The 25,122-nt window shown below is 44.6% G+C and overlaps 3 protein-coding genes across 3 annotated transcripts in view; 2 read left to right on the top strand and 1 right to left on the bottom strand.

Moving 5' to 3' along the window:
- The window catches only part of LOC135913037 (proline-, glutamic acid- and leucine-rich protein 1-like), a 67,022-nt gene extending 57,054 nt beyond the window's left edge, over window positions 1–9,968 (top strand). Inside the window, exons 17-18 of the mRNA XM_070532223.1 lie at window positions 1,243–2,113; window positions 9,450–9,968. Coding sequence (XP_070388324.1) covers window positions 1,243–2,113; window positions 9,450–9,527 — 949 coding nt within the window. The 3' untranslated portion in view covers window positions 9,528–9,968. The remainder of the gene's footprint in view (window positions 1–1,242; window positions 2,114–9,449) is intronic.
- A 3,294-nt stretch (window positions 9,969–13,262) lies between these two features.
- Window positions 13,263–23,269, bottom strand: CycB3 (cyclin B3). Its single transcript, XM_065445738.2, has 8 exons — window positions 23,029–23,269; window positions 22,554–22,630; window positions 20,554–20,837; window positions 19,636–19,807; window positions 18,737–19,048; window positions 17,192–17,413; window positions 15,913–16,043; window positions 13,263–13,560 (listed from the first exon to the last, which is right to left on the bottom strand). The coding sequence occupies exons 2-8, from the start codon at window positions 22,608–22,610 to the stop codon at window positions 13,503–13,505; spliced, it is 1,236 nt and encodes a 411-aa protein (XP_065301810.1). The 5' UTR covers window positions 22,611–22,630; window positions 23,029–23,269; the 3' UTR covers window positions 13,263–13,502.
- Window positions 23,270–23,445: 176 nt separating this feature from the next.
- Window positions 23,446–25,122, top strand: part of Atg3 (Autophagy-related protein 3) — a 29,124-nt gene continuing 27,447 nt past the window's right edge. Inside the window, exons 1-2 of the mRNA XM_065445739.1 lie at window positions 23,446–23,767; window positions 23,880–23,921. Of these exons, the coding sequence (XP_065301811.1) occupies window positions 23,696–23,767; window positions 23,880–23,921 (114 nt within the window). The 5' untranslated portion in view covers window positions 23,446–23,695. The remainder of the gene's footprint in view (window positions 23,768–23,879; window positions 23,922–25,122) is intronic.

A 25,122-nucleotide genomic window follows, 5' to 3' on the forward strand; every position in this document is an offset into this window, starting at 1 on the left:
TGCTTTGTAGGAAGCTTATCCTTTGTAGGAAGCTTATCCTTGGCGCGAGATAACACGCACATGCTAAACTCGTAGCAGCGTGGTTTGTAAGAAATGACCTGCGAACAGCTGGCAACTACCTGGAACATATACTATTGCAAAAGTTTGTATTGTTCTAGTAGGAACGGCGAAAGCTCACTTGTGGACAACGTTCCTAACTGATGAATTTGCGGAACACATTTAAAACTGACAGTCGTGGAGTCAAAGTCCACACACATTATCTGCACTTTGCGATGGGTCAAGTGAGTGAAAATGCACTCGTGGTGTTGACTGATTTTTTTTCCGCAGTGCTGAAGTTGTGAAAAAATTTATTTACGATTGAAATTCGTTTTTCTGACCCTGTCCATACATTTTTTGCGACCCTGTCCGTGTCTGCAAAAAGCAGTCGGCGATGGTATTACCTTCCACACGCAAACTGAAGAGCCAACACGTGCCAGCAAAGAGCACTCAACACATGAATGCGCACGTGTTGAGTGCCTACTGCGCGCTGCTGAAAAGGGGCCGGAGGAAAAGGCTTTGTCACCTAGACAACCCCCATGCACCTGCAAGCCCAGTACACTGCTGCCGTGTTTCTTTAATTTTCTCTTTATTTACTTTCTTTTTTCATTAGCTCTCTCGTGCTGTGTCTCGCCTGTCTTCCTTCATATCACCCTTGTCGCTCTCCCCTCGGCCAGCATACCTGATTGAGAAGTGCACTTGCAGCCTCGCTTGTCTGCGGGATTTTCTGGCAACTGCATTTTAACTGGTATTTCGTCTTGCTCAGGTGCACTATAAGTGGTATGCGTATACATTGAGTTCTATGGGAAGATAAACGGGTGTCAGAAAAGACTGCATTATAATTAGCCCTGCACTATAAGCGGTTACATTATAAGTAGTTTGAGCTGTATGTGCTTTGAACTGTAGTTACAATTCAAATATTTTGCAAATAATTTCTCATGGTTTGTTACACATTGAAATAGAAACAAAAATGAGGCTGGCTGGGTAAGCAGAATTGCTGCGGATAAGGTAAAGTGATGTTGGAAAATAGGTTGGGGTCATGCTTTGGCTTGGGCACTGCCAGTAATGCAGAAGTCGCATACAGCCCATCAGTTTCATGTGGAAGAACTTGGGAGCTCTTGATATTGCCCTTTTTTTGCATCAATATGGCTGCGCTTTCAGTTTCTGCCTTGACCTAAAATGTCCCTTCCGTCTACCTTTATGCAGGCCAATCTACAGAGCCAGTAACCAAGAGACTGAGGTGCTGTCTGATGAGGATGGACATGAATACATGGATTATGAAGAAGAGTACGAGGACGCGGAGCTGGAGAAGCTGCAGGCTGCAGAGCCTGTGCAGATGCGCCGTCCTCCAGTGAATGGTCAAGGCTTCCACGAGCGCCACCTTGGGTCTACTGTGGGGCCAGGCGCCGGGGGCCGCCCTGCCGGTGGCACCACTGTATCTGCAAGGCTTGTCCCTGTGGCTGAGGACTCGTCTGAGGATGAGGAGGGCTCTGAGGAAGACTATGACGAGGACGAGGAAGAAGGTGACTATGGCGAGTCTGCTGAGGAACCCTGTATCGAAGCCATCGAGCTTGAAAGTGATGACATCGATGGGTCAGGCCTGCCTCCTCCGGAAAATGATGGGGCACCAGAGGAAGCAGTAGTTACGGTGCTCGAAGCCTCACACGAGGAAGAGGAAGACCAGGAGGAAGCGGTCGTCGAATCAGATGCTACATTTGCCACTGCAACTGGTGTCACAGAGGCTGCTGTGACTCTTACCGTGACACCAGCCAACAGCCAGCCAAGCATTGTCGTTGAGGAAGGACCTGCCGAAGAGGAGCAGTTGCCACCGCAGCCTCTGCCCTGCGAGACGGAAGAGGCTCGTGCTGTGGTTGTGCAGGAGCCATGTGCTGTGGTGGCCGACCCAGGAGCATCGACTGTCAAAGGGGAAGAACCGGTCGTAGTTGAGAACCACGCTGAGGAAGAAAAGTGTGAGGACTCCAAGCAGGAGGCGTGCGAGGAAACAAAGCCCCCTCCTCCTAGTGAGCCCTGTACAGAGACCACAACGACCAAGCCTACACCGGAAGAGTCAAACAAGGTAATGTAGCTATAGGTGACAATTTGCATTTAAGCAGGCTTGTGACTCGATTCTAGTCAACATCTTTTCTCAATTTATTGTGAGTAAAATTTAAGCATAAGGAACTCTTCAGATCACCATTTGTTGCTGAACTAGTTGGTTTATGCTCATTACGGGGCTTTAGGAGATGAAACAAAATGAAGCAAGAGCTTTCTTATCATGCGTGTTAGGGCATCAAACAAAGTAAAGACCAGGACAGAAAATAGTCCCTGACTTGTCCTAGTGTTTACTTTGTTTCATGTCCTAACACACCGTGATAACAATTCAGATGCTACGAAATTGTTTTTTGTTAATCTTCATTATCGTGCAGTCAACATAAAATAGGCTGGCAGGGATAGTAATTTCTTAATTCACACAATGAACAACTTTTCTGATATGTTATGTCGCTAGTGCAAGATATTGAAATGGATAACATCCCAATCATCAGAATTGTGCCCACTGTTGGACACTGGTTATTCCCAAAAGTGTCCATTTAACCCAGTTGTGTCCCACCATGGTTGCTCAGTGGCTGTGGTGTTGGGCTGCTGAGCACGAGGTCGCGGGATCGAATCTCGGCCACGGCGACATTTCGATGCAGGAGGAACGCAAAAACACCCGTGTGCTTGAATTTAGGTGCATGTTAAAGAACCCCAGATGGTCGGGATTTCCGGAGTCCCCCACTACGGTGTTCCTCATAATCAGAAAGTGCTTTTGGCACGCAAAACCCCATAATTTAATTTTTCATTTAACCCAGTTGTGTAAGAGCTAGACCTATGACACTTGTAGCTAGAGAAGGCCTATGGGTGTCCACATGACTTCACCACATAGAAGTAGCTGCTGCCTGTCGCTTGGCTGCTCGTATACTTAGATTTAGGTGCATGTTAAGAAATCGCATGTGGTCAAAATTAATCCAGAGCCCTCCACCATGCCATTTCTCATACCCCCCATGTTCCTTCTGGTTGCTAAGCACCACGAATCAATCAACTCTGTTGCAGGCAGCAGTGCCATAGAGACGCTGGCAGATGCAGCTAGCATCTCTCGTGCAGTGTTGTGTGCCTGCTGCCATGGACATACTGCTATCCTCCTGCTACTTGCTATGCTGATGCAATGGCGTCGGACAGGAGGATGTGCAGATGCTTCCTCTAGCTCTCTGTTCCATTTCATACTTATGAGGCGATGCTGCGGAACCTACATGAGTAGCACCGTCAAAGAAATCTGACCTCGCATGTTTCGCAGTGCAGTTTCATCTACGATGCCTTCTACACAGTAACTGCCTTACATAGTAGCATATGTCAGTATACTCACTCATGTTATATACAGTAGATTGAAACTTATTTTAAAGGCATGAATAAAACTGTGAGTGACAAGGTGGGTGCATAGGCGTGAGTATGAACATGTGTGGGGGCCAGTAAGTGTGAATGGATGTGAGTTTAATGTGAGTAAATACCTATGAGTGAGGGTGTACTTGAGTTTGAACGAGCACCTTTTTTCACAAGTAGACGTCAGTACAGCATGGACCACTTATAAGATAACTGCTTATAGTGCGGGACTGGATATCATCATCATGAGCCTATTTTATGTCCACTGCAGGACGAAGGCCTCTCCCTATCTCTAATTACCCCTTTCGTGCACCAAGTGATACCAACTTGTGATGAAATTAAGAAATTTTCACAGACGCGTCACCTGCCTTTTCAACTGCACTTCCCTTCTCGTGGCACCCATTCTGCAACTTTAATGGTCCATTGGTTATCTATCCTATGCATTACATACCTTTCCCAGCTTCATTTTTTCGCTTTATGTCAATTAAAATATTGGCTATCCCTGTTTGCTCTGATCCGCACTGCTCTCATCCTCTCTCAATATTATGCCTAACACTCTTTGTTCTATCGCTCTTTGCACGTTTCTTAACCCTCGTGAGAGTCGATTTCTTTCGCCATATGCGACCACCCAGGGTCGATCTTTTTTATTGCAGATTCCAATTCTTCTTGGGGACTTGTTTCGAAAAAAATTTACCGTAATTTTTCTAGGGTGACCGTAAAGTGAGAAATAAATATTTTGTGTTGGTATATATGTACTCTTCATGAATAACAACAATAAAAAAAGGAAATAAACTTGTAAGAATTAAAAATTTGATGCATTGTTACACACATAATTCAAGGCTTTGAAAATGCACACATAAGAATATTTCACAAGACTCAAATGCTCCTGCTCTTTCACTAATATGTACAGCCATAGCATAATCGAACTGCGTAGGTGCGCGCACTCAAGAAAACTGTGGGGTTGTGTGCCCGTCAAAAAAGCAATACGTGGGACAAACTTCGGCTAATTTTCATCTTATTGCCAACTAGAGGCAATTAGTTTTCGTCAAAAAAGCAATACGTGTGACAAAGTTTCGTTAATCTCATCGCCAACCAGAGGCAATTAGTTTTTGCGAGTCTCACAAAAAAAAAAGTAACGGAAACGCATGGACGGCGGCATCCTTCCTATGAACACTCCTGTGAGCACTAAACGAGCGAGGAACAAGCAATCGCCCTTTGAGCGATTACTAACGAGATAGCCATCAGTTTTGCAAGTGCAATAAGCCGAAACTGCCCGCAGAACAAAACCCAAACCGCCGCTCGCCCACCCGCCAATGCGCGAGCGGTACTATATAGATGCGCGGGAGCAAACCAGCTCTAAAATAAACCATGCAACGAAAACCAAAAGAGGGAGGTGTGTGAAAAAACTTCCCTGTATACCGACATAGTGGCAGCACATGACAGAAAAAAAAAAATTCAGGAAATTGGCACGCTTTATAAACGTACAGACGGCGCCGTAAATATATGGCATCAACCATTTTGGACTTGTTCGCGGCACCATATATTTACATCATTGACGCTGAAAGGGTTAACTTGCTCTCGAGCTACTTTGTCAACTGCCAAGTTTCTGCCTCATATGTTAGCACTGGTAGAATGCAACTGGATGTAATGCGGCCTGTCCTACTCTCCTTTACCCTCCGATAGAACTTCATGTGTATGCATACCACTTATAGTGCAGCCTCACAAGACGAAATACTGGTTACAATACAGCTGCTGGAAAATCTTGCAGACAAGCGGCGAGGCAGCGAGCACGCTTTTCAGTAAGGTGCGCTAGTCGACAGGAGAGTGACGAGGGCAATGGGGAAGAGGAGGACAAAGAGACTCGGAGCAAAGAAGAAGCAAGGCGGGAGTCTGGGGAGCTGCAGCAGCTGCGCTCTCGGTGCTGGGGAAACAGAGAATCCCCTGCTCCAGCCTCTTGTCAGTGCATGCTCCGCACTTAACACATGCACATTGTCATTCTTCAGCTCTTCAGTTTGTGCTGTGGGGGTGCTCGACTCTCACACATGCACTGATGTTCTGCATGGCTCTCACGTCTCCTGTAATCTGGCTTCTCCACCTAGGTACATGCCAGCGGCACTTGGTGTGGTTGTAGCATACTACGAGAGATGGTGTGAGAATTGTGCTGCTTATGCCACCTAATGGAGGGGTTACTGGGGTGCAAATGGAGTACCCTCTTCCTCCTTGGCTCGTGGTCGAAGAGTTGCGTAAACATTTTGCCTGCTTGCCCACCGTTCGTGGGATCGTCTTGCAAAAAGCTTAGGTGCAGGACACTAGAATGGACAAACATCATTGTTCGAACGCGCCACCGTTTGTGTGACTGTACACACGGACGATTAGGTATTGATGTCCGACATGGGGGTAAACATATTTGTTTGCTATCTGGTTGTGGTGAGTCGGGACTCTATTTTTCATGCGCCCATCGGCATGTTCAGTGGGAGGTAATTTGGCTAGCAAGCATTAGTGTATGAAAGTGCAATAAATGCCCTTTTGATTGATTGCACTACGGTGTTGTTCCTTTGTGCCAAGAGCACATTTGAGACCACACAGTGAGCAGAAAGCAAACACAGGTGCTTACTGACTTTTCTGGTACGGATGTCATCTAAAAAAAATTGAATAATCAGGCAGACCGAAAAAAGTAATTCTGATGATATAAAATCAGTTTTAATGTTTTTACTACTCTAGCACCACGGCAAAATTGTTTCTAGAATATTGATATACACTGCGCTTTACTAAAGTACCTGTTTGAAATTTCATGATGGTTGAGGCTGCAGGTGTGTTTCGCATTTGCTTATTGCATTGTGTAGGTATCACGCCTTCAACCTTCACTTCAGTAGTTTTTGGCTGATCATTGACTGAATTGGGAGAAGTCTTGGTTTCATCTGAGCAAGGTTGATTGCTTGAGATATAGAATGAGTGACAAAGGTCTTCATGTGAAAACAGAAAATCTGAAAGCTTTCCTTGAAGTCAAGGCACCTCATGTAGTATCTGAGCTAACATTGTTTTTGGGTCTAGTTTCTACCAAATGCAGCCTCGATCCTGCTCCATTATGTGAAGATTTGCAATCAAGGCTGGAATGGAAGTGGGACATTTCCCAGCAGCAGGCTTTCCAAGAAGTTAGAGCGTTGCTGAGGAAAGCAGTATTCGTAGCACATTATGACCTCAACAAAAGTTTGGTACTAGAAGACGACGCTTCATTTGGCATTGGAGCCATTCTGTCTCACAACACAGCTGAGGGGATGAGGAAACCAATCAGCTTTTGCTCCTGCATACCCACAGCCACCATGCGGAACTATTCTCAGCTTGAAAAGAAAGCCCTGGCATTAGTGTTAGGGGTGGCGAAAGTCCATGCATATTTGTTAGGTCAGACATTCATGCTTCTGTCTGAGCACAAGCCATTAGTAGGACATTTCAATCCAGACGAGCTTGTTCAAGCCATGGCCGCTACCTGGATACAATGGTGGGCCCTCCATCTGAGCACCTACTCCTGTGCTGTCAAGTACAAGAACAGCAAGACGAATGTGCTGGCTGATGCACTCGGCTGTCTGCCACGAGGAGCGCATTTTATGGGAAGAGTCTGCAGACGACAACATAGACGGCTTTAAGTTGGTCTTCGCCACCAGCCTGTACTGCAGAGTGCTATCAGCTTAGCAACCACTCTGCTATATGGCTGAGGACTATGAACTACTAATGGTACAGGAGCGGGTGAATGAAGGTTGGCCACATCAGTTATAGATGCAAAGGAAGCAACTCTGAAGCCGTATCTTTTCTGGAAGGAAGAGATAACTGTGAGAGAAGGCCTCGTGTTTTGACGCCACCGAGTCATCATTTTTGGAATAGTGTTGCAGCTTATTCATAATATGGACCAAAGATTTACTGTAATGAAGAGATTAGTTCGCTCGCTGCTTTGATAGCCCTGCATTGATAAAGATATTGACCAACTTGGCAAAACATGTTACTTGTGTGTTTAAACAGTACAGATGCCACCGTGTGTGGCAACATTTGTGTGGCCTGAAACCAGGCAGTCGTGGTCCTCTCTTTGCATGGATTTTGTCAGTTCGGTATATGGCTATGTGCTGTTAACTTTAGCCAATTCCTACAGAAAAAGGATTGAAATGTTGCCCTTGAGAACTTCCATGGCTCAGACAATCATTGGTGCCTTGCACACTTTAGCACTTTTGGGCCATGCACAATTGTTACGGGTAATTTGTCGCAGTTTCCAGGCCAAGTATTCAGCACTTTCATAGCGTTGAATGGCACTGATCACGTGTGCACCGTTCTGAGCTGACGTTAGTAAGAATGTGAGTGAGGGCCAGTAAATGAGAATAGACAAGAGTATGAGGTGAGGAAGTTTGAAGCTCCCAAAATACAACGGTGAGCGATTATGATTCACTTATACTGCCGACCTCTGTATATTACAACTTGTGGACGTAAAGCTACGTCAAATCTCGTATTATTTGTGCACTTTTGTGCTGCCAGGAGACGACATACTGGTCGCTAGCACGTGTGGTAAACTGTGGCAGAAATGTATCGCACCATTTGCTCAGTGGTAAATAGGTGAGGATCTGAGACGCCTTCCATGTACATAATTCCATTCCATTTTGTCACATAAATGTAATACTTAATGTTGCATTAAATTACATTACACGTCATATTTACTTGCATAATGCTCGTGTCCCATTTGTTGGCCATCAAATGTTACAATATTTTTTACTCAAGTAATCATCACAGGCGAAAATTGCTGCAGCGTCAGTCACCTAGTGTATATCAGTATTGGTACTGACTCGGAAAAGGTTGAGCCAGAGTCATTTTAGTTATCCTTTTAGTTACTCGAGGTTCAGATAGCATCTGCAAAAATTTTATTAGAGTGCAGCTCTGAGGTGTCCGTTCCAACAGCGAATGTCGGCGTCATCCCTGGGCATCCTTGTAACCAAGTGAATGAGCACAGCAAAAGGATGAAAGAGAAAAGCAGAGTACAGATGAAAGAGAGCAATAGAAAAAAGAGTGCGAAGAGGAGGGTGCAGCAGAACCATGAGGTGGAAAACGGAGGAGGAGGGTATGGCAAAAGCGTAAGAAAAGCTTAGTGCTGTGCACGGTGGGCTTTGCTGCGACAAGGGCTATGAGATGGCACCTGAGTAGCGGGCATCGTCTGCATGGAAACGTGCATGCTGCATGAGCGGAGGTCTGTCTGTAGAGGCTGCTGTGAATTGCTCCCACGAGTCGCGATTAGCGATGCAGTTGCACCACACTTCATTCTGTTTGTAACATGCCGCACGAGACACATGGTCCACGCTAGCCAATATACGTCTACAGTTGTGCTCAACTTTTTCGTTGGAGAGAATTGTAATCGTTGGCGAAATTTCTTTTGAGTTCCTAATTGTGTAGAACTTATGCATTCAGAAGTTATGCCATGTGGCAACCCTATACAATAAAAAAACAAAATATGTGTCACTGTTTTTATTACAAAGGTAAATGTTGTTTGGGAGCAATATTTTGCTTGAGTGTACAGTGGTTGGCGTGAGAACTCCCACACCCTGTAACATTCTGTCAAAATCTTTTCCAATAGAATGTAATTACTACTCCCCCTTAATTAGCATCGATTTTCCATGAAAAATGTGCAAGCGTTATACAAGTAAATGCAGTACCCGTCTTTCTTTCATATGTGACACGCGAATAAGAGCTGTGAAAAAAGTCCTGCTAGCCTTTGTTGCGTTGCCTATGAAACATATGTGGTAACCGAGTCCGAAAAATCTCCCTCTATCATTACTTTGTCCAATTTGCTTGTGGTGATTGGCTGTGCTGTTTGCTCAGCACATGTAATCTGTAATGTGTGAGAGACTGTTTGCACTGTTGTAGTGTACACTCTGCTGCAATTCGTTGGTTAGGTGAAGTCAAGCTGAAGTGGCACTTCTGTGTAGTGCACTCACTTGCATAACAGTTGCCGTTTGTCTCGTGCATTGCAGGGTGCAGAAACAGCAGCAGAAGGGCCTGGGGTTGCTGAAATGCTACGGGACTTTGTGGACTGTGAACCTGACGAGTGAAGGCTTGAGAATGCTGCCTGATCTCGAATGGGAGGGCCCCATTTTTCTTCCTCATGATCACCACCAATCTTTCCCATCAGTTTTCTCAGCTGACCTCGTCACATGTTTATATTCACATATGCATACACAAGCAGGCATGTATGCTTTGATTTGGCCTGTGTTCTGCCTCTCCATATGGATGCATAAGCATTGGTATGCACAGCTAAGGTTTCCCCATTTCTGGCAACATTGTAGACAATTTCTTTGTCCCTCTGTATCTGTAATGTGTGGACAAGCATGTTTGAGCGAGTTACGATTAGAATGAGTCGTTTGTGCGCAGGTGCTTCAAAGTTGCGATTTTATTGCGACTCTCCAGCGTGAAAGCATTGTGGCAGTTTCATCGGGTGTAAGGGAATAACTTTCTTTTTCTATGAGTAATAAAGTAAACGTTTCATTCAAAAAGTTGTCTTGCACTAGCTGCACTTCCCTGCAGCCTTTTCTTTCATTTTTACTTGGGGAAAACAACTCTGTTTAATTGCCTGACGATACCTGCCTTGAACATCTGAGCCAGGTATTATTCCTGTGGGGAGTTCAAATAACATGGTTAAAACGCATTGGCAGACTAGTTGGTTGAAATCCATGATAGAATATCTAAGCATGACTGACGAAGTTAGGGGCAATTCTAGTTCAACACCATAGTTGACTGCTTGTCCCCCTTCTTAAAGGGGCCCTCGAACACTTCATGCGACAATCTTTCTGTTGTATGTCATGTAGACTGATGGTTTGAGATGCTTTTAGCGTAGGTTAAAGCACCGGTATGTAAACATTTATTTTTAATCAAGCAAAAAAATCGCTACCGACCGAATCATTGCCCAGTGGCGCTCGCCAAAAGCATCGTCATCACCACGCTCTCCTCCATGACTGGTTAAAAGTAAAGTTGCAGATAACAATCGCACTACATTAAAAATGTTAAAAATGAACATTTTATTTTTGTCTGCAGTAGCTTTAATTTCAATGCAGACAGTCACAAAAAAAAATCACTACAGCCACAAAACAGAGCAGGGGTGCTGGCTGTTCTTTTGCTTCTGGTATGGTGGCTCCACTCAAACTACAAGAGCTTCTCTTCTCACTTGTGTACACTTGCAGTCAGCCTTGGCTCGCTGCCTTGTTCATATGGTGCAGGTTTTTCACCTCATATTATTGTTGCCACACAGGTTTTATTCGCGATGAAAAGAGTTGTTGTGCAGTTCCAGGTTGCCTGACCAGTAATGGCAAACATGAAGTGTGCTAAAATACCTGTAGGTATTCTTTTACCATGAAAACAGCGTCATCAGTGTGCCGAAGTAACAAAGTTTCACGAACATAGAACATGTAGGCAACCGTGGAGTGTGAACTTCTGCTACATAGGCGCGTCGCACTCTTACCATTGGCAGTGTGGAGTTACGTCAGTGGGTGAGAGAAATGGAGACACGCACGCAAAATTTTAGCTCAGGGCATGCATGTTTTTTCGCTTTATTGTGAAATTGCTTGGCCGAATAACTTTGAACTGCATACATCTATCACTGCCATTTGTATTGCATTTATCCCTCAAACTTTCGGTCTACACAACCCGCGACCAAAGAAATGTTCGAGGGCCCCTTTAAGAAACACCCCTTTCACAAGAAGCAACTAAGCGGTGTTTCCTGCCAAGGCGTAAGTGGAGAAACTCCATCATTGCACCAATACTATGGCCTCCAAGATCGGGAGACATAGCCCTTGATTGCCTTATTGAGCTTGTGCTGAAACAAAAGCTCAATGCAAGATGGTTGAACACGGAGGGCATCAGACGTGCAGGTGTTATATGATCATGGCAGCAGAGCTTAGTTCATAGTAGGAAAAAAAAAAAAAACATACGGCAAGGCACATTCAGAAAATTGTTTAAAAGGACGTTTTGCACAGGTGTATTTTAAGAGAAAGCTTTAGCTCAAGGGCCTCATCTAACTGAATGGGAACAGATCAATAGTTTTTTCGGCAGCTACTGTCCTAAATATAGCAAGGTTTGTTGCATTTAAGATGAAAATTTAAAACCTAGTGACTGTAAGAAGCATATTTTGTATTTAGGCAGTTTCTTTTTCACAAAAATTGTTGAAAATTGCAACCCAGGAAGCACACAGCTAGCTAGTAGACGTCTACTTTCCACCTTGATCCAGCTAAGGCCACAGCTAGCAGTCATCTTTTCTAAGCTGTACTCTGGCCGTAGACCTCTACAAGCCCACTGATAGCTCAGCTAATGGTCTCCACTTACGGCTAGTAGCCACCTTGCACTGCTGACTTTAAATGTTCAGGCTTGTTTTGGCTTTGCAGATGCTATAAGTTAGCTCTACTTACCATATTTATGATCCTGGAAGGTTAAATTTTTATTTTACATGTTACTGGAAAATCAAGGTTTGTGCAAATATGCTCAAAACAGCTGAGGTAGGCTAATGCTAATTGCATTAAAATTGGGTGCATGCTAGATTTCTACTTTGGACACAGAAAAATAACACTTGACTCTGGGAGTGGGCATGATAGAATAAGGCAAATACTGCCAAATTAGTAAGCAGCACATTCTGCATCTTGTTTAATTCAACCCACCAGATAACAGTCAGTTTCATTGGCCTTGCAGGAGTTATCACCTATTAGAAGCGTGCAGTACACTTCCAACTGCACTACTCTACATGTGCAAGTGCCCATGGTATGCTACATGAAAATGGTGGCCACATGAATAGGTGTCACATTCGCATATTCAAACAGCTGTTAAGTGACTGTCCCCCGACAATAGCATACTGTGCAAGAACTCTCCCCTGCACTTGTTCTTGCAGGCCAGATTTGTAAATACCTCAATAGTGTGTGTGTGACTGCATGCACAGTTAAGTGTTTCTCTGTATACAGGGCAATCTTATTTTGAGTTTTCCGGAACTAAAAAAAAAAAAAATTGCCTGTGGCAGATAGCACAATTCTTGTTGCTGAGCTGGATTATTTGTTGAGGCAGTCATTACCAGCACATGAAATCAAAACATTTGGCTAATTAACTTCATTACCTTACCAAACATGCTGCAATTTATTAATTGCAGCCTGCGAGTTTGCAAGATGCATTCACTTGAAATTGCGCCACTTTCAAGAAATTTTTGAAAGCGAGCCGAAATACATGGGCATTTCAGTTACTTCCATGCATAAGAGCATTAAAAGGACCAACAGCACATTTTACAGCTTGATGGCGCATATCTCCCAACTGGAGTCATTCTGACAATCTCACTGGCTACAATTCATAACTTGCAATATGTGCCATAATCAGGAATTCATTGAATTTTTGTTAATTAGTTGAAAGTGAGTTTTTGTGCAAGTAATGTCGGCCTCTCTGAACAATCCAGCTCAAAGACTAGAATTATGGCATCTTCAACAGGAAATTTTTAAGCATCGCATAAAACTTGAAGAATGATTACCTCGTATAACAATCGCTACCGAGCACCTGAAGTAGCACATTGGAAATGTTAGCCTGCTAATGTGTCCAGCATATCATTAGAGCTTGTATCTCTCTCCCTCCCCTGCACAGCCCTGAGTTCTAGCAGCTCGTGCAACAGATTCATAGTGTTTACTGCTCTAATGTACAACTGCTGTGGGTGAGCAAGTTCACTCTCAACTTGTACAGCATTTAAGAAATGCAACACTGGAATGTAAGCGTGCGCTGCATAACAAGCATGCTGTTCAACAGCTCATTTATACAACAGAAGACAACTCTTGAAATGGCTGTACACATTTGGTTTTACTTAAAAATTGCAGGTTGGGAATTGGGAAGTCTTGGGGTAAAAGCGCTAAAATCGACGCAGCAGCATGATGACTATGTACATGGGTCTTTGAGCACAATGAGCGATATGTGTGCGGGCTTCGCGTATCCCCTCCCCATATCCCGTTTTCCGCACAGCAGACTGGTTTGGCAAGTTGCAGGACAGTGGTGCGGTTGACGAGGCAGCTAGATGCTCAACTCGTTTCCGTTTCCACCGGTAGCAGGGGGGTGAGCGCTACTTCGGAAAACACCCTGCCAGAAAAAGAAAGCCATCATTAGAGGAGTCCAGAGAAAGCTGCACATATTGAGTTAACATTAGCACAGAGTGTGTGGTGTTAAAGGGACACTGAAGAGAAGCAATCACTGCAGACTTGTGTTCAGGCTTTAAAATAACACTGCCATTCTTTTGAGGCAAAAACGTTACTTAAGGTAACATGAACGCCACACTTCACTTTAATTTTGTGCCCAAACTTTTTCAAGTTTCAGGTATTTTCTCGTATTTGGGTTGGGCTGCTTTAGCATGCAAAGAAGTTACCGAAACTTTTATCGGTTGCATGTTTGGCTAATTGAAGATGTAATATCACCTTTCTTGATAAACAACTAAGCTAAGGAAGATACTGTCAAGAAGCTGGTGTAGGAATGCCGCGGGTTTCATTTTTGCCCATTTTCAGTGTACCGAGTCTCCCCTCGCAGCAAGCGCTTTTCAGCATTCTGTAAAGAGCATTTGCTAAGTTGCAGAATCCCTTTGGAAATGCCGTGCAAAAGTATAGTGCTGCACTAAGCTTGCGTCGCACTCCCGTTCATCGCCACATTGTATATATAGAATGCTGCAGCATGCTGCACCCCTCAAGTGTGCTTCTCGTGCCATAGGAAATATTTAATGCCAACAAATTCGAAACTTGTTTTAGCAGATGTTGAGAAGACATTGAATCTGAAGGTCAGTATGTGCCATGGAGTAAATATAAGCAGGGTGCCTATCCAAGCTTTGTTCCCAAGACGTAATGATCCAATATGCATTCCACAAGAATGTGCAGATGGCACTTGATCCAAGTTGCTCCAGGAAAAGGATGCCGAAGCAGAGATGTATGTGTTGGCTTGTGTTGTAGATAAGGGCTGTCAGCGGCATTTTAGGGTTCCACGAGCAGCCAAAATGAATCAAACCCCACCCCACTTGGTCAAATTTTTACATTAGTTCGAATTTAAACCAGTGCGCATGCTATATCTGCACTTTGTCAGAAGAGCAGAATCCAGTCAGATGTCAGAATCAGTTTGATTTGTGCTAGCAGGAATGGGCTCTGATGTTCTGCAAGGCGAAAGCCATTTTGTAATCTAAGAGTGGCATTGTAGTGTTCGCAATTATTGATGCAGCGGCCAGAGCAGAAGGGCAGAGAACGAACGGACCATGGGGTTTTAAAGGGCTGAGCAACAAGCCCTCACATGTTCCGAATAACAGCATCCTTGTAGTGTTGTCAGTTACTGATGCAGATAGCACATGTAAATAATGTTTAATTATTTATAATGCAGTGCTTTCTTGAAAGTGATGAGGTTGAAAAGCCATTTTAAAGCCTGAAGCACGAAGTTTATGCAAACTCATGCACTAACAATTTCCATGCTGGCTGAACCAACCTACTTGCAGCTCCCATATACACTACCACCACAATTCCCTATAGTAAATGTATGAAAGTATGATTTCTAGCACAGTGCCAAAAACATGTTGGCAGTATACACAAGGACACATCTGGTGCGGAGTCGCGTGAATGCAAAATTATCTTGGGAAAAAAAAAACTGGAGTGTGGGCAGGCAGATCGGTGAGAGGAAGCGCAATGAGACAGCAACAAAGGGACAGAGGGAGAAAGGCAACGATAAGTAGGTAATGAACGCGAAGGAAAGAAAAAAAAAAAAAGTCTAGGTGGTAACCCAGAAACCTGTCCATGCTTCCCACATGCAATGGTGCGCTCTACCCCTCTTCATGGTAGTGACGGAGCCGCAAGGGAGCTGGTGGTACTTCTGCGTCCACTGTTGGGTAAACAGTTTCGCGCGTGTTGTAAGAGACTGGACGTGCAAGGAAGCATTGCCTCATGCAGACACTACTGGCAGCCACCTCAGACAAGGATAACTCCACAGGTGCTGCCATGCCTACGTTCACAGAAGTACTGTGTAGCATCGACAACATTCGGAGATTCATTTGTGCAGGCGACGCTGTAGGTGACCTGCTTGCGAACACTGCTGTGCTCAAAATTAAGCTCTTAGCTCTTCCAGCGTATGCAGGCTCAAATAAATCGAGAAACATTTTTTTTTTTTTTAAGTGTGTAGTTGGGAAAACATTTCAGCATGCTGGCAGGTGTAGATTGCGGTACACGCTCAGCCCAATTTCTCCAATAAAGCATGACTGGCAACCACACTGCAGTATTTTCGCATTTCATTTTTGAGTGGTCTTGGTGTCAGAATCCTGGAGAGTGTTAGCCTATAGAAGTGCGAGAACAGCATGTAAAACAGTGCGGATAGTACAGGTTGTATCTGAATTGCCATTCAAATTAATCATCTGGGGCTTCATGGCTTAGCCTTACACCGATGAGCCGCGATAGTAAAGTGCAGTAAATTCACCTGTGCGAGTATTTGGAGCGGATGGCCTCAAGGTTGCTATTTTGTTGCTGGTACAGGAAGAGGTTGAGGTGCTGTTGCAAGCTAGTCAGTTCTTCAGCCTTATAGCCAGAGTAGTGCTGAAGGGTTGCATTCTGGAAGAGGACAACATGCACATTATAAAAGGCTGTAGCAGAAGGTTAAAAAAAAAATTTCCAGCTTCAGAGATTTTACAAGTCATTGTGATCATTACCTGCACATATTATACATATGATTATGACCCTTACTATTTACAAATAGCAATATCTACCACCTTTTTGCAATGATGCTTACTGCAAGATGCAGAGACTATTGTTGCTTTGCATAGGCTCTCAAGTCTTCCCTAATTTCTGTGAACGCTCCTTTCAGCGTTGGAAACTGTCTCATCCTGTTGGACACAAAGCTTTTTGTGGACCTGCCATGGTCAAACACAGCAAAGGGGAAATGAGATGGTCGCCCTGGTCACTGGCATGATATGTGGTATGCAGGCCTCTGCAATGGTTGCAGCCCATGGTTGCAAGACCAGCCACGGGCTCATACAACTACACATCAGCCATCTTTCTGCAGACGGGAGTGGAATGCCCATCCCACTGCCATCGCCTTTACAATTGACCACTTACTTCATCACATAGCTTGCCTTTGTAGTGAACAGCCCTCGTGTAATTTTCCACATTAGGACCTTTGATATTAGAATTTTTTACTATTATACCAAAGAAGGCTTTGAAAGGTGTCTTGTGGACAACAAGAGAAGCATCTTGTACACTTGGACATTGACTGCCATTATGCGTGTTATTCAAGCCAGTCTGCCACAGAACCATAGCTGCTGCGTTTCATGATAAAGCTCTAGCACCATCCTGAATTGAATTCTGGGGTTTTATGTGCCAGAACCATGATTTGATTAGGAGGCACACCGTAGTGGGGGCTCTGGATTAATTTTGACCACCAGGGGATCTTTAACGTGCTCCGAATGCATGGAACATGGGTGTTTGTATTTTGCCCCCATAGACATGCGGCCGCGGCGGCCAGAATTTGATGCCATGACCTCGTAGTAGCAGCGCAACACCATAGCTGCTAAGCCCCCATGGCAGGTCTCCAGTGCCATCCTACGTAGTGCGTGTGTGTGTGTGTGTGTGTGTGTGTGTGTGTGTGTGTGTGTGTGTGTGTGTGTGTGTGTGTGTACAATGACGCGATGTAGCAACAGGGACTTATGCACTAAATTAAACACCATGTTTGCAGCGACATGTTGTAGAAGCAGTGAACCTACCCAGGAGCAACCTTTCATGAGCAAGGCTTGCAGCAAAGCTGCGGCGGCCATCTTGGACTCCCTCTGGTCGACCACGTTGTAGTCCATCAGGGAGGTCTCGAGCACGTAGCGCGCCAGTGTCAGCATTTCCAGGGGCAGCCTTGCGCAGCGCGCATACCGCCGCAAGAACCGGTAGGACACTGGCATTCCCAGCTGGAAGTCTAACACTCGTAATAGATGGGCCTATTTGCGAAGGCAAGATGGGAGGCGTGGAAAAAAAGCAGATTGAACAGCTCATTAGTCGATGTGTGCAGTTATTTCGACTTGTTCAATTGTGAATTTTAACATCCCGCAACAGTCAACAGTGTGTTAAGAAGGACGCAATTGTGGAGGGTTCCGGATTAATTTTGACCATCCGTGGTTCCTTAATGTGCTCCCAATGCACAGCACGTGAGCATTTTTGCATTTCACTGTCGTTGGAATGTGGCCACTATGCCCAAGATTATATTTAACCCTAGAATGTCCAATGTAATGTATATGTTACGGTGAGTCTCGTGTCTGAAAATGCAGATTGAAACACTGGGAACTTGATGCAAAGACCATAGTTGCATTTTTGATATGCTGAGTGACGTTTCCTCTGTGGATAGTTTAACAAGCCAATGAATAATTGCTACAGTAAGTTATAACTGAAAGGACTTTTTTCTTCCAAACAATTGCAGTCTTCATGGCCACAAATAAATGTCAATTTGTTCAAATTTTCCTTGATGTGAAACTGTGCTTGGGCATTACAGGGTTAATTATTTATACAACAGTTGCACCCACTTATGACAATATTTAAGTGCACAAAGAAAAAAGTGGAGGGCAAAAAATAAGCCGCTGACTAGGAAGTTCTAATGTTGCACTATTGGATATAACAACTCTGGCTGTTGGGTGTCTACGCCGAAAATATTAGGAACGGGAAAACCAGGAAAACCACTACAACTGAACATATTCAGTGCCAGTGCTTCCGTGCTAGGGCCCCTGGAGCCTGATAAAGCTTTATGGGTATGTACATATACATATGTATGACTGTTCTTGATTAGATACAACATGTTTCTTTTTATCAATAAGTATACTAATTTTGTCTATCAGCAAATTTGTTACCACAATATCTCAGTAGCTATTGCAGATTGCAGAATTGTTTTTATAGCATGATGCTAGATGTACTAAGCACACAGTGTCGCGAGCAGATTAAAAAATTGCCTTGTGTGCCCACTGCATGTTCATATTCAAGACACTTGAATTTAGTATGCTTTAAAATAAATATATAATGAGTAAATCACAAAAGCACTTGCACCATTTATGTGCCTTATGCTTACATGTATCTATCCCTGCACAATTTGAAAATTTTTGTGCAGTGGTTGTCACTTTTTCTAAAAACAGAGGGAAGACTTTTCTGTTACCTATAAAATGATAAAAGAATGATCAAATTAAAATAGCTTCCAAACTACTGCCTCTCTCAACCGTCCCCAAAAGCAATGCAGAGGACATGACAACAAGGAGACCAGGAGGTCAAACAGGTCATACCTCCATGGCAATGAGCTCATCGTGGCTGTAGGCATCGTCACAGATGTAAAGGAAGTCCCTTACAGACGGTGGGCAACGCTCGTCAAACTTCGAAGACACAAACATGGCGGTGGCTCCCAGCAGCTGTAGCTGGGTCTTGGAGCAGGGCTCCAGGGACAGGTACCGGTCGACACACTTGACTGCCAGGTAGAGTGTCTCGTGATTGAGCTCAAAGTTTTCCTGCACCTCCACCATCCAGTCAACAAGCACTGCCCGCATGCTCACAGAGAGCTCATCCTGGCGATTGAGGTACTTGGAAACCACGAACGACCCCTATCATAACAACAGTGGGACAGGACAGTTAGAAAAACTAAAAACATATCCAATAGGCACACCAAAATCGTATAAATAGATATAAGCAACAAACATCCAATGCCAGGAACCATGCCAAAGCAGAGGACACTTTCAATGTTGACTAAGTCTCTAAGAGGGCACATGGGTACACCCGTGTACTCAAGAGGGTACACCTTCAAACAATGATAGACTCAATGCTCTGCCTTCACTCAAATGAGTTGAGCCCTGCGCCACTCCTTGATTGAAGACACCATGTGTCATGAACTTGAGTTGAGGTGAAGTGTTTATTGGAGGCATGTTTAGATACAGGGAAATTTGAACCGAAAATGCTGGAATGATTTTTTTTAGTCATTTTAGATTCTAGAGCCACTGGTGTACAATATAAGTAACGGTCACACATGCCGCTCATAGTTCTTGCCAAGATTGCTTCCGTAGTAAATATTACTCATAACCAATTTATCGAAGGGAAATTTCTCTGCAGCTGGCAGCATGCCCACTGACCAAACAACTTCAAATATTTAAAAATGGAAACCTTCCACAGCCAAGTTTCGTCCAATCATTCTCACCTCTCGTTCCTTGTAGTAGTTGAAGATGTCGGCCGCATATGTGGACTCTGAGAATGGCTCATTTTGCGACTCGAAGTCAAAGTCGGCAACTCCTTCGGGCAGCTCAGAGCATTGCCGTTCTTCAGACGCAGTGGGCAAGGCCGACGTCTGCGGTTCTTCTGAGCTTGTAGGTCTGCACAAAGGAAAATTTTCAAGGCAGCATTATGCACTGAACTACTGAGCACAAGCTGCAAAACTGGAATGATGATAGTTTGTCGGAAAGGTGTTCAGGTCTGTGCCAATTTAGTGCTACTTCTTGCATCTTGTGTTCTTGCACTTTCGTGTTGCAAGTTGTTCATGACAGGCAGGAAGGCCTTACTTGGTCATGAACAACTGCAGGTGTTGTTTATGGCTTGACATGCAGTGTCTGGCGATAAACTTGTATTTTGCAAGGAGGCAGCTAAGAGTGAACTTGGCAAGTTAGAACTGTTACAGCAACACAACAGGACAAATATTAGGAGGCACATTAAGACCGAGATGTTGCACTAATGTATCAGCACTGGGATTTAGGCGCGAAAATCTTTAAGAAATGAAGTTTGCTTTTGCTTATCTCTTTTACTAATCAGCCATTTCCAAATTGAGTGCTGTGTGTGCATTGCTTACTTTCTCTGTGCAGTCATGCTGCACATTGCAATAACGAGTTTTCAATTAATAGTTATCAGCATAAACTACCGATCTCCTTTACTGACCCTTTAATGCTTCCGTTCAATTAAAATGCTTGAACTTATCTATATGCCTCTCAATTCTAGCAATTGACTCATTTCCTGAATCATCGCTGTACGACTGCCAATGTCAAGGGTTTGTGCACCGCTTGCTGCTTTCCAGCAGCTCACAGGTTGGGATGAGCATGCAGAATATGACACCAGGAGCATGTCTCACTTTTCTGGCAGGGGCTTGGCAGCTCCTGAGGTAGCAGTGGCTGCCTTGGCTACAGGCTGATGTGTGGCAACTGCTGCAGCAACTGCAATGTTCCGTGATCGAAGCACAGTCTTCTTGGGCCCCGGCTTGATTAAGCCACCTTTCTTGGCTGCTGCTGCTGCTGCGGTCACTACTGCTTTGTGGTTGGGGTTGGTGATGTCGCCCAGAATGGCACGCTTCCTTGAGGGGGCCTTCTCTGGGGAGTGCTCGGCCACTCGTTTCTGGGATACCAGGGCTTGTGCTCCCTACAAGTTGGAATGGGAAACATGAAGCATGCCATACTAAAGTGCTTACAGACAAAGCACAGGTTGAAACAACACCTAACCCTTTGCAGACACCTGGGCTGGAAGAATCAGTTATCCTAACTACCATATCCACCGATGACCAAAATGACCTTGGAGCTGCTAGCAGAGTTCCAAATAGGAAAAATAGAAACTTGAGAGCTCATGCCCATTTCACAGGTAGTGTATCCAATTGCCCAACTTGCTCTGCTCACAAACTGCTGACGTTGAAGTGCGGGTCAGTGCCACTGGCACAACTAATGTCCAAACATGAGGCATGTTCATCCATCAAACGGACATTCCATTCTGCCTTGTAAGTATGGCTTCAAATGCTATATAGTGCTGAAGAGATATATCATTTGGTCCTGTCAGATTTAGTTGTGGAGTAGTCATGACCCAATAGTAAACCAGCAACAAGTTGCCACTCCCACCTTTACTACAGTGACTGCACAAATACAACTGTAATTCCTACAACTATACGGGTATAAAGAAAAATGACTGAAGCACCAGAGGGATCTGCCTTTATGCCAACCTCAATGACATAAAAAGCACTTTGTGAGCAGCACAGGCACTCCACAAAAGTATTGAATGTGTGTACTTAATTACGAAGGTGATAAAATCCTGAATGTAGCGTTTTATGTAGCCATGCTTGCTCACGCCGATGCACGAACAGTCCTATAAACTCATGAACAGTTAGCTGTTCTCCATAGGGCATAGCTTTGCAGAGCTAGCATCTAAGAATTCCAGCTTCATTGTACTTCATGCTTTTCGCCCTCACCTTTTCAAAAAAAAAAAAATGTTCACAGCTTGGTTTTCAGCCAAGCAGCGAACAAAATGTTTTTAGACCTGTGCTCACACCTTCCAAAGATAGATATCCCAACCGATGACATCTTGGGCAGGTTAAATTTCATAAATACTTTCATATTTGCTTGCTGCTAGTAGAAGGAAATGTTTATTTTCAACACAGCACTGCATGCTTCATAAGCAGATGAATTAACAAAATTTGTTTCTGAAGCCTACGATTCTCTTGTGACTAAAACTAGAGAATTCTTTGCAGCTTGTTCTCTACGCTTTAATACAAATCACATGCATGGATGCGGCAAGTTTAGCCACTGTGTTATAAAAAATGAAAACGCCAAGAATTCTTAGAATTAGTCCGCCAATTGGCAATCCTAGACTACAATAAATGGCACCGGACAGAATGACTAGTCAGCATAGCAGCGAATGCACAAATGCGTCAAATCGCGCCAGCAACCAGCTGTGTTTGAATATTTCTTTTCCTCTGTATTGTTGCCCTAGTTAGCTTGCTAAATGTATGACCGCAGATGGCGTTAGGCACGTTGAGCCAGCACGCCCCCCTCAAGCGGTCGTGAAAGGTGCGCGAGAAGCCACGTTGTCTAGAAAACACAATGGGCTCGTCGTTCGCGCTACAACTGGCAACAAAAACATTTGCCACCGCGACGTTTGCACTTTCAGCGCATGTCGCCAAAGCGCATTGCAACAAGCCAGTGCTTCGTAAGCGAAGAGCCTGTCGGCGCTACGCCTCGATGGCCTGCCTATACATTCGGTACACTTAATAGGTCCCGGTAACCCCTGCATGAGCAGCAACTTAATTCGTGCTGCCACAGGTGATAATTTAACGGAAATGCTGAGCTGGCAAGATATTTGCAGCTTGCTTACCTGTTTCCGGCCGTTTTCTGCGAGCACCTGAAGCTGTCTGGATGACTTCGTCGCCATCGTTGCCAAGTGGGGGAGGGCTGCGGAGACAAAAAGATTGCGTGCGTTTTAAATAAATATGAGGCTCATTTACAAGCTGTGCATCAACGCTCTGCGCGTCACATGGCGCCAAGGCGGCTCAACTTTGCTTAAGAGAAGGCCCCCGACTCGTTCTTTTTTGCTGAATTAGCATAGTAGCGGGACAAACAGCGCAACGGTTCGAGGGCGTTCGAGACCGTTCGCGAGCGTATTACGAGGATGGCAAATAAAAGAGACTGGGCTGATTCAGCGCGCAAGCAGGTCCTTATTAAAGAAGAGAAATGATGTACGGTAAGCAAAAATATCAGCCTGACTCGTTGTCGAAGCTGTGATAACGTGGCGGCAATGCGATGTCGTCGTGGGCAGCTCCACGCGCCTAATTTTGCGCGGCGAAACTTACGATCCAGCTGCTGTAGCTTTAGGGGTTGTCAGGGCCTTAGTAGTGCTACGGTGCAGCTTGTGGATGACGATGGCAGCGGCGAAATATCCAGATAATCTTCAGTGACGGCAGCAGCAGCGCAACTATGCATACACCGCTACAACCGACAAGGAGAGGCCAACGTCCGTTTTGAAGTTACCACCATAGGCAGCCCCTTGCTCGCCCTGGACGAATAGCCGTCGCCCTGCGGTTCGTTGCGTGAACCGGCCAATCAGGTGCCGAAAGCACGTGCGCGCGCGCAGGCTTAGCGCATGCGAAAGCTGCGTACTTTTGCATGCTTTTGCTGCGCGTACACAAAAAATTCTGAAGAGCAACATTGTTTTAAACAATTATAGTATAAATAACGCTCACTGCAAAGCTACTATTATTACGTTTAAACATGCACCACATGGATAAGTCGACGAATGCAAGCGTTTAGAAAGAACGGTTAATGGTTGAACGAAGTCAATAGAAGCCTTAGATTAGCCCGCAGCTGCAGCTGATCGTTGTTTTCCTCATATCGCCTATCGTAGCACTTGATGTGGTCATGTGTGGGTGTGTTTCGTTCTCAGCGGTTAAGTGTCAGTTGTGATTTTTTCTAGACGCGCGCGCCGTACTTTTCTGACATTCATTTGAGACTCGCAGAGCCATGCAAAGCGTTATTAACACCGTGAAAGGCACAGCTCTTGGCTTCGCCGACAAGCTTACGCCGATCCTCAAGGTATTTAGACCTATCCTGCGTCATGACAATCATTCTTGCGATGCTGCGTGTGCTACAAACGCTGACAGAACCTGTTGCTGTGCTATTTACGCTTTATTGTCGCTTTGTGCAGGAATCCAAGTTTAAGGAAACTGGAGTCATCACGCCAGAAGAAGTGAGCTCGCCTTTAGAGCACGTTCTCTACGATTGTCACATGTGCAGTTGTCGCGGCCGTCTTTGTTATCGCGAGAACTTGTTAGTTCTTGAACTGATATTTTCGCTCTGCGGCGAACGGGGACAGGTTGCCTGAATTTGACAGCCGCCGATCATGTTACACGCAGTGGTCTCTTGTGGGGATAAATGCGGCGAAAGAATCACGTTAGCATTTGCTTCGCGCTGTAGCTTGCTGATGTGCACAGTCAGCCGCGCGTTAGACGCCCACGTTGTTCTTAGCAGACTTTCCTTTTTTCTGTCTATCAAGCTTCCTGTCTCAGTGCCACATTTAATCCTGAAGCGCACATTTCCGTATCAAGCTTAACAATGTGCTAAACAGCTACGGTGAAACGCTGTTCCTGGAAAACTTGCATTTAAGTTTTAGCTTTGTAGCCTGTGTAGTCAACTTATGTGGTTGTCGGACTAGTTGACATGCGAGCACACTCCGGGAATTCTGGCAAAAGTGTGCATACACGTGGTGCAGGTCATCTGTGACAAAGATACGTGGTGTCACCTTCATCATACACGTTTATCCGAATCTGAAAGGACTGGATTTGACACCAGCCAAAATAATATATAATACATCCGACGTTTCAAAGCCAGACAAGCTCCTTCTTCAAGGGTGAAGTTTCATAGAGCCAATTAACAGTGCTGTTTTTAAACTTTTTTTTTTTCTCGGCCCCTCTGCACTTGGGCTCTGACGCCCAACCAGACAGATGTAAAACCCCTTCACTGGAGCCTTTGAGATATGGTAAATCAATTGTAAATAAATATGTTCAGCTTTGAGCCTATACATTTAACCAGGCATTTTTTGTGCAAAACAAGTGCTATATTTTATACAACACAGGCTGTCTTAAGAGAGAAGTTGCCTATTTATTTGTTGTGCGCTCATCATTGCAGACATATCCAGGGAATGTTTCTGAATGAACAAGAAAAAGAAGTTATGTTGTTTTCCCCCAACTCCTTTTTGTCTGTTTATGTGAAGATGTATTGCTCAAATAACAGTAATGTAACACCCGTCATTCTATGACCATGACTCCCTGTAAATTATCTTTCACTGTTGGACTTACAAAGTCAATACATATTGTAAATCTGCATGTTTGTTTGCTACTGTTACATGAGCTGGGCAGCTATAATGTAGCAGCCCCTTTCGCTCGATTCTA

The sequence above is a fragment of the Dermacentor albipictus genome, chromosome 1 (assembly GCF_038994185.2).
Source record: "Dermacentor albipictus isolate Rhodes 1998 colony chromosome 1, USDA_Dalb.pri_finalv2, whole genome shotgun sequence".
NCBI classification, from domain to species: Eukaryota; Metazoa; Arthropoda; class Arachnida; order Ixodida; family Ixodidae; genus Dermacentor; species Dermacentor albipictus.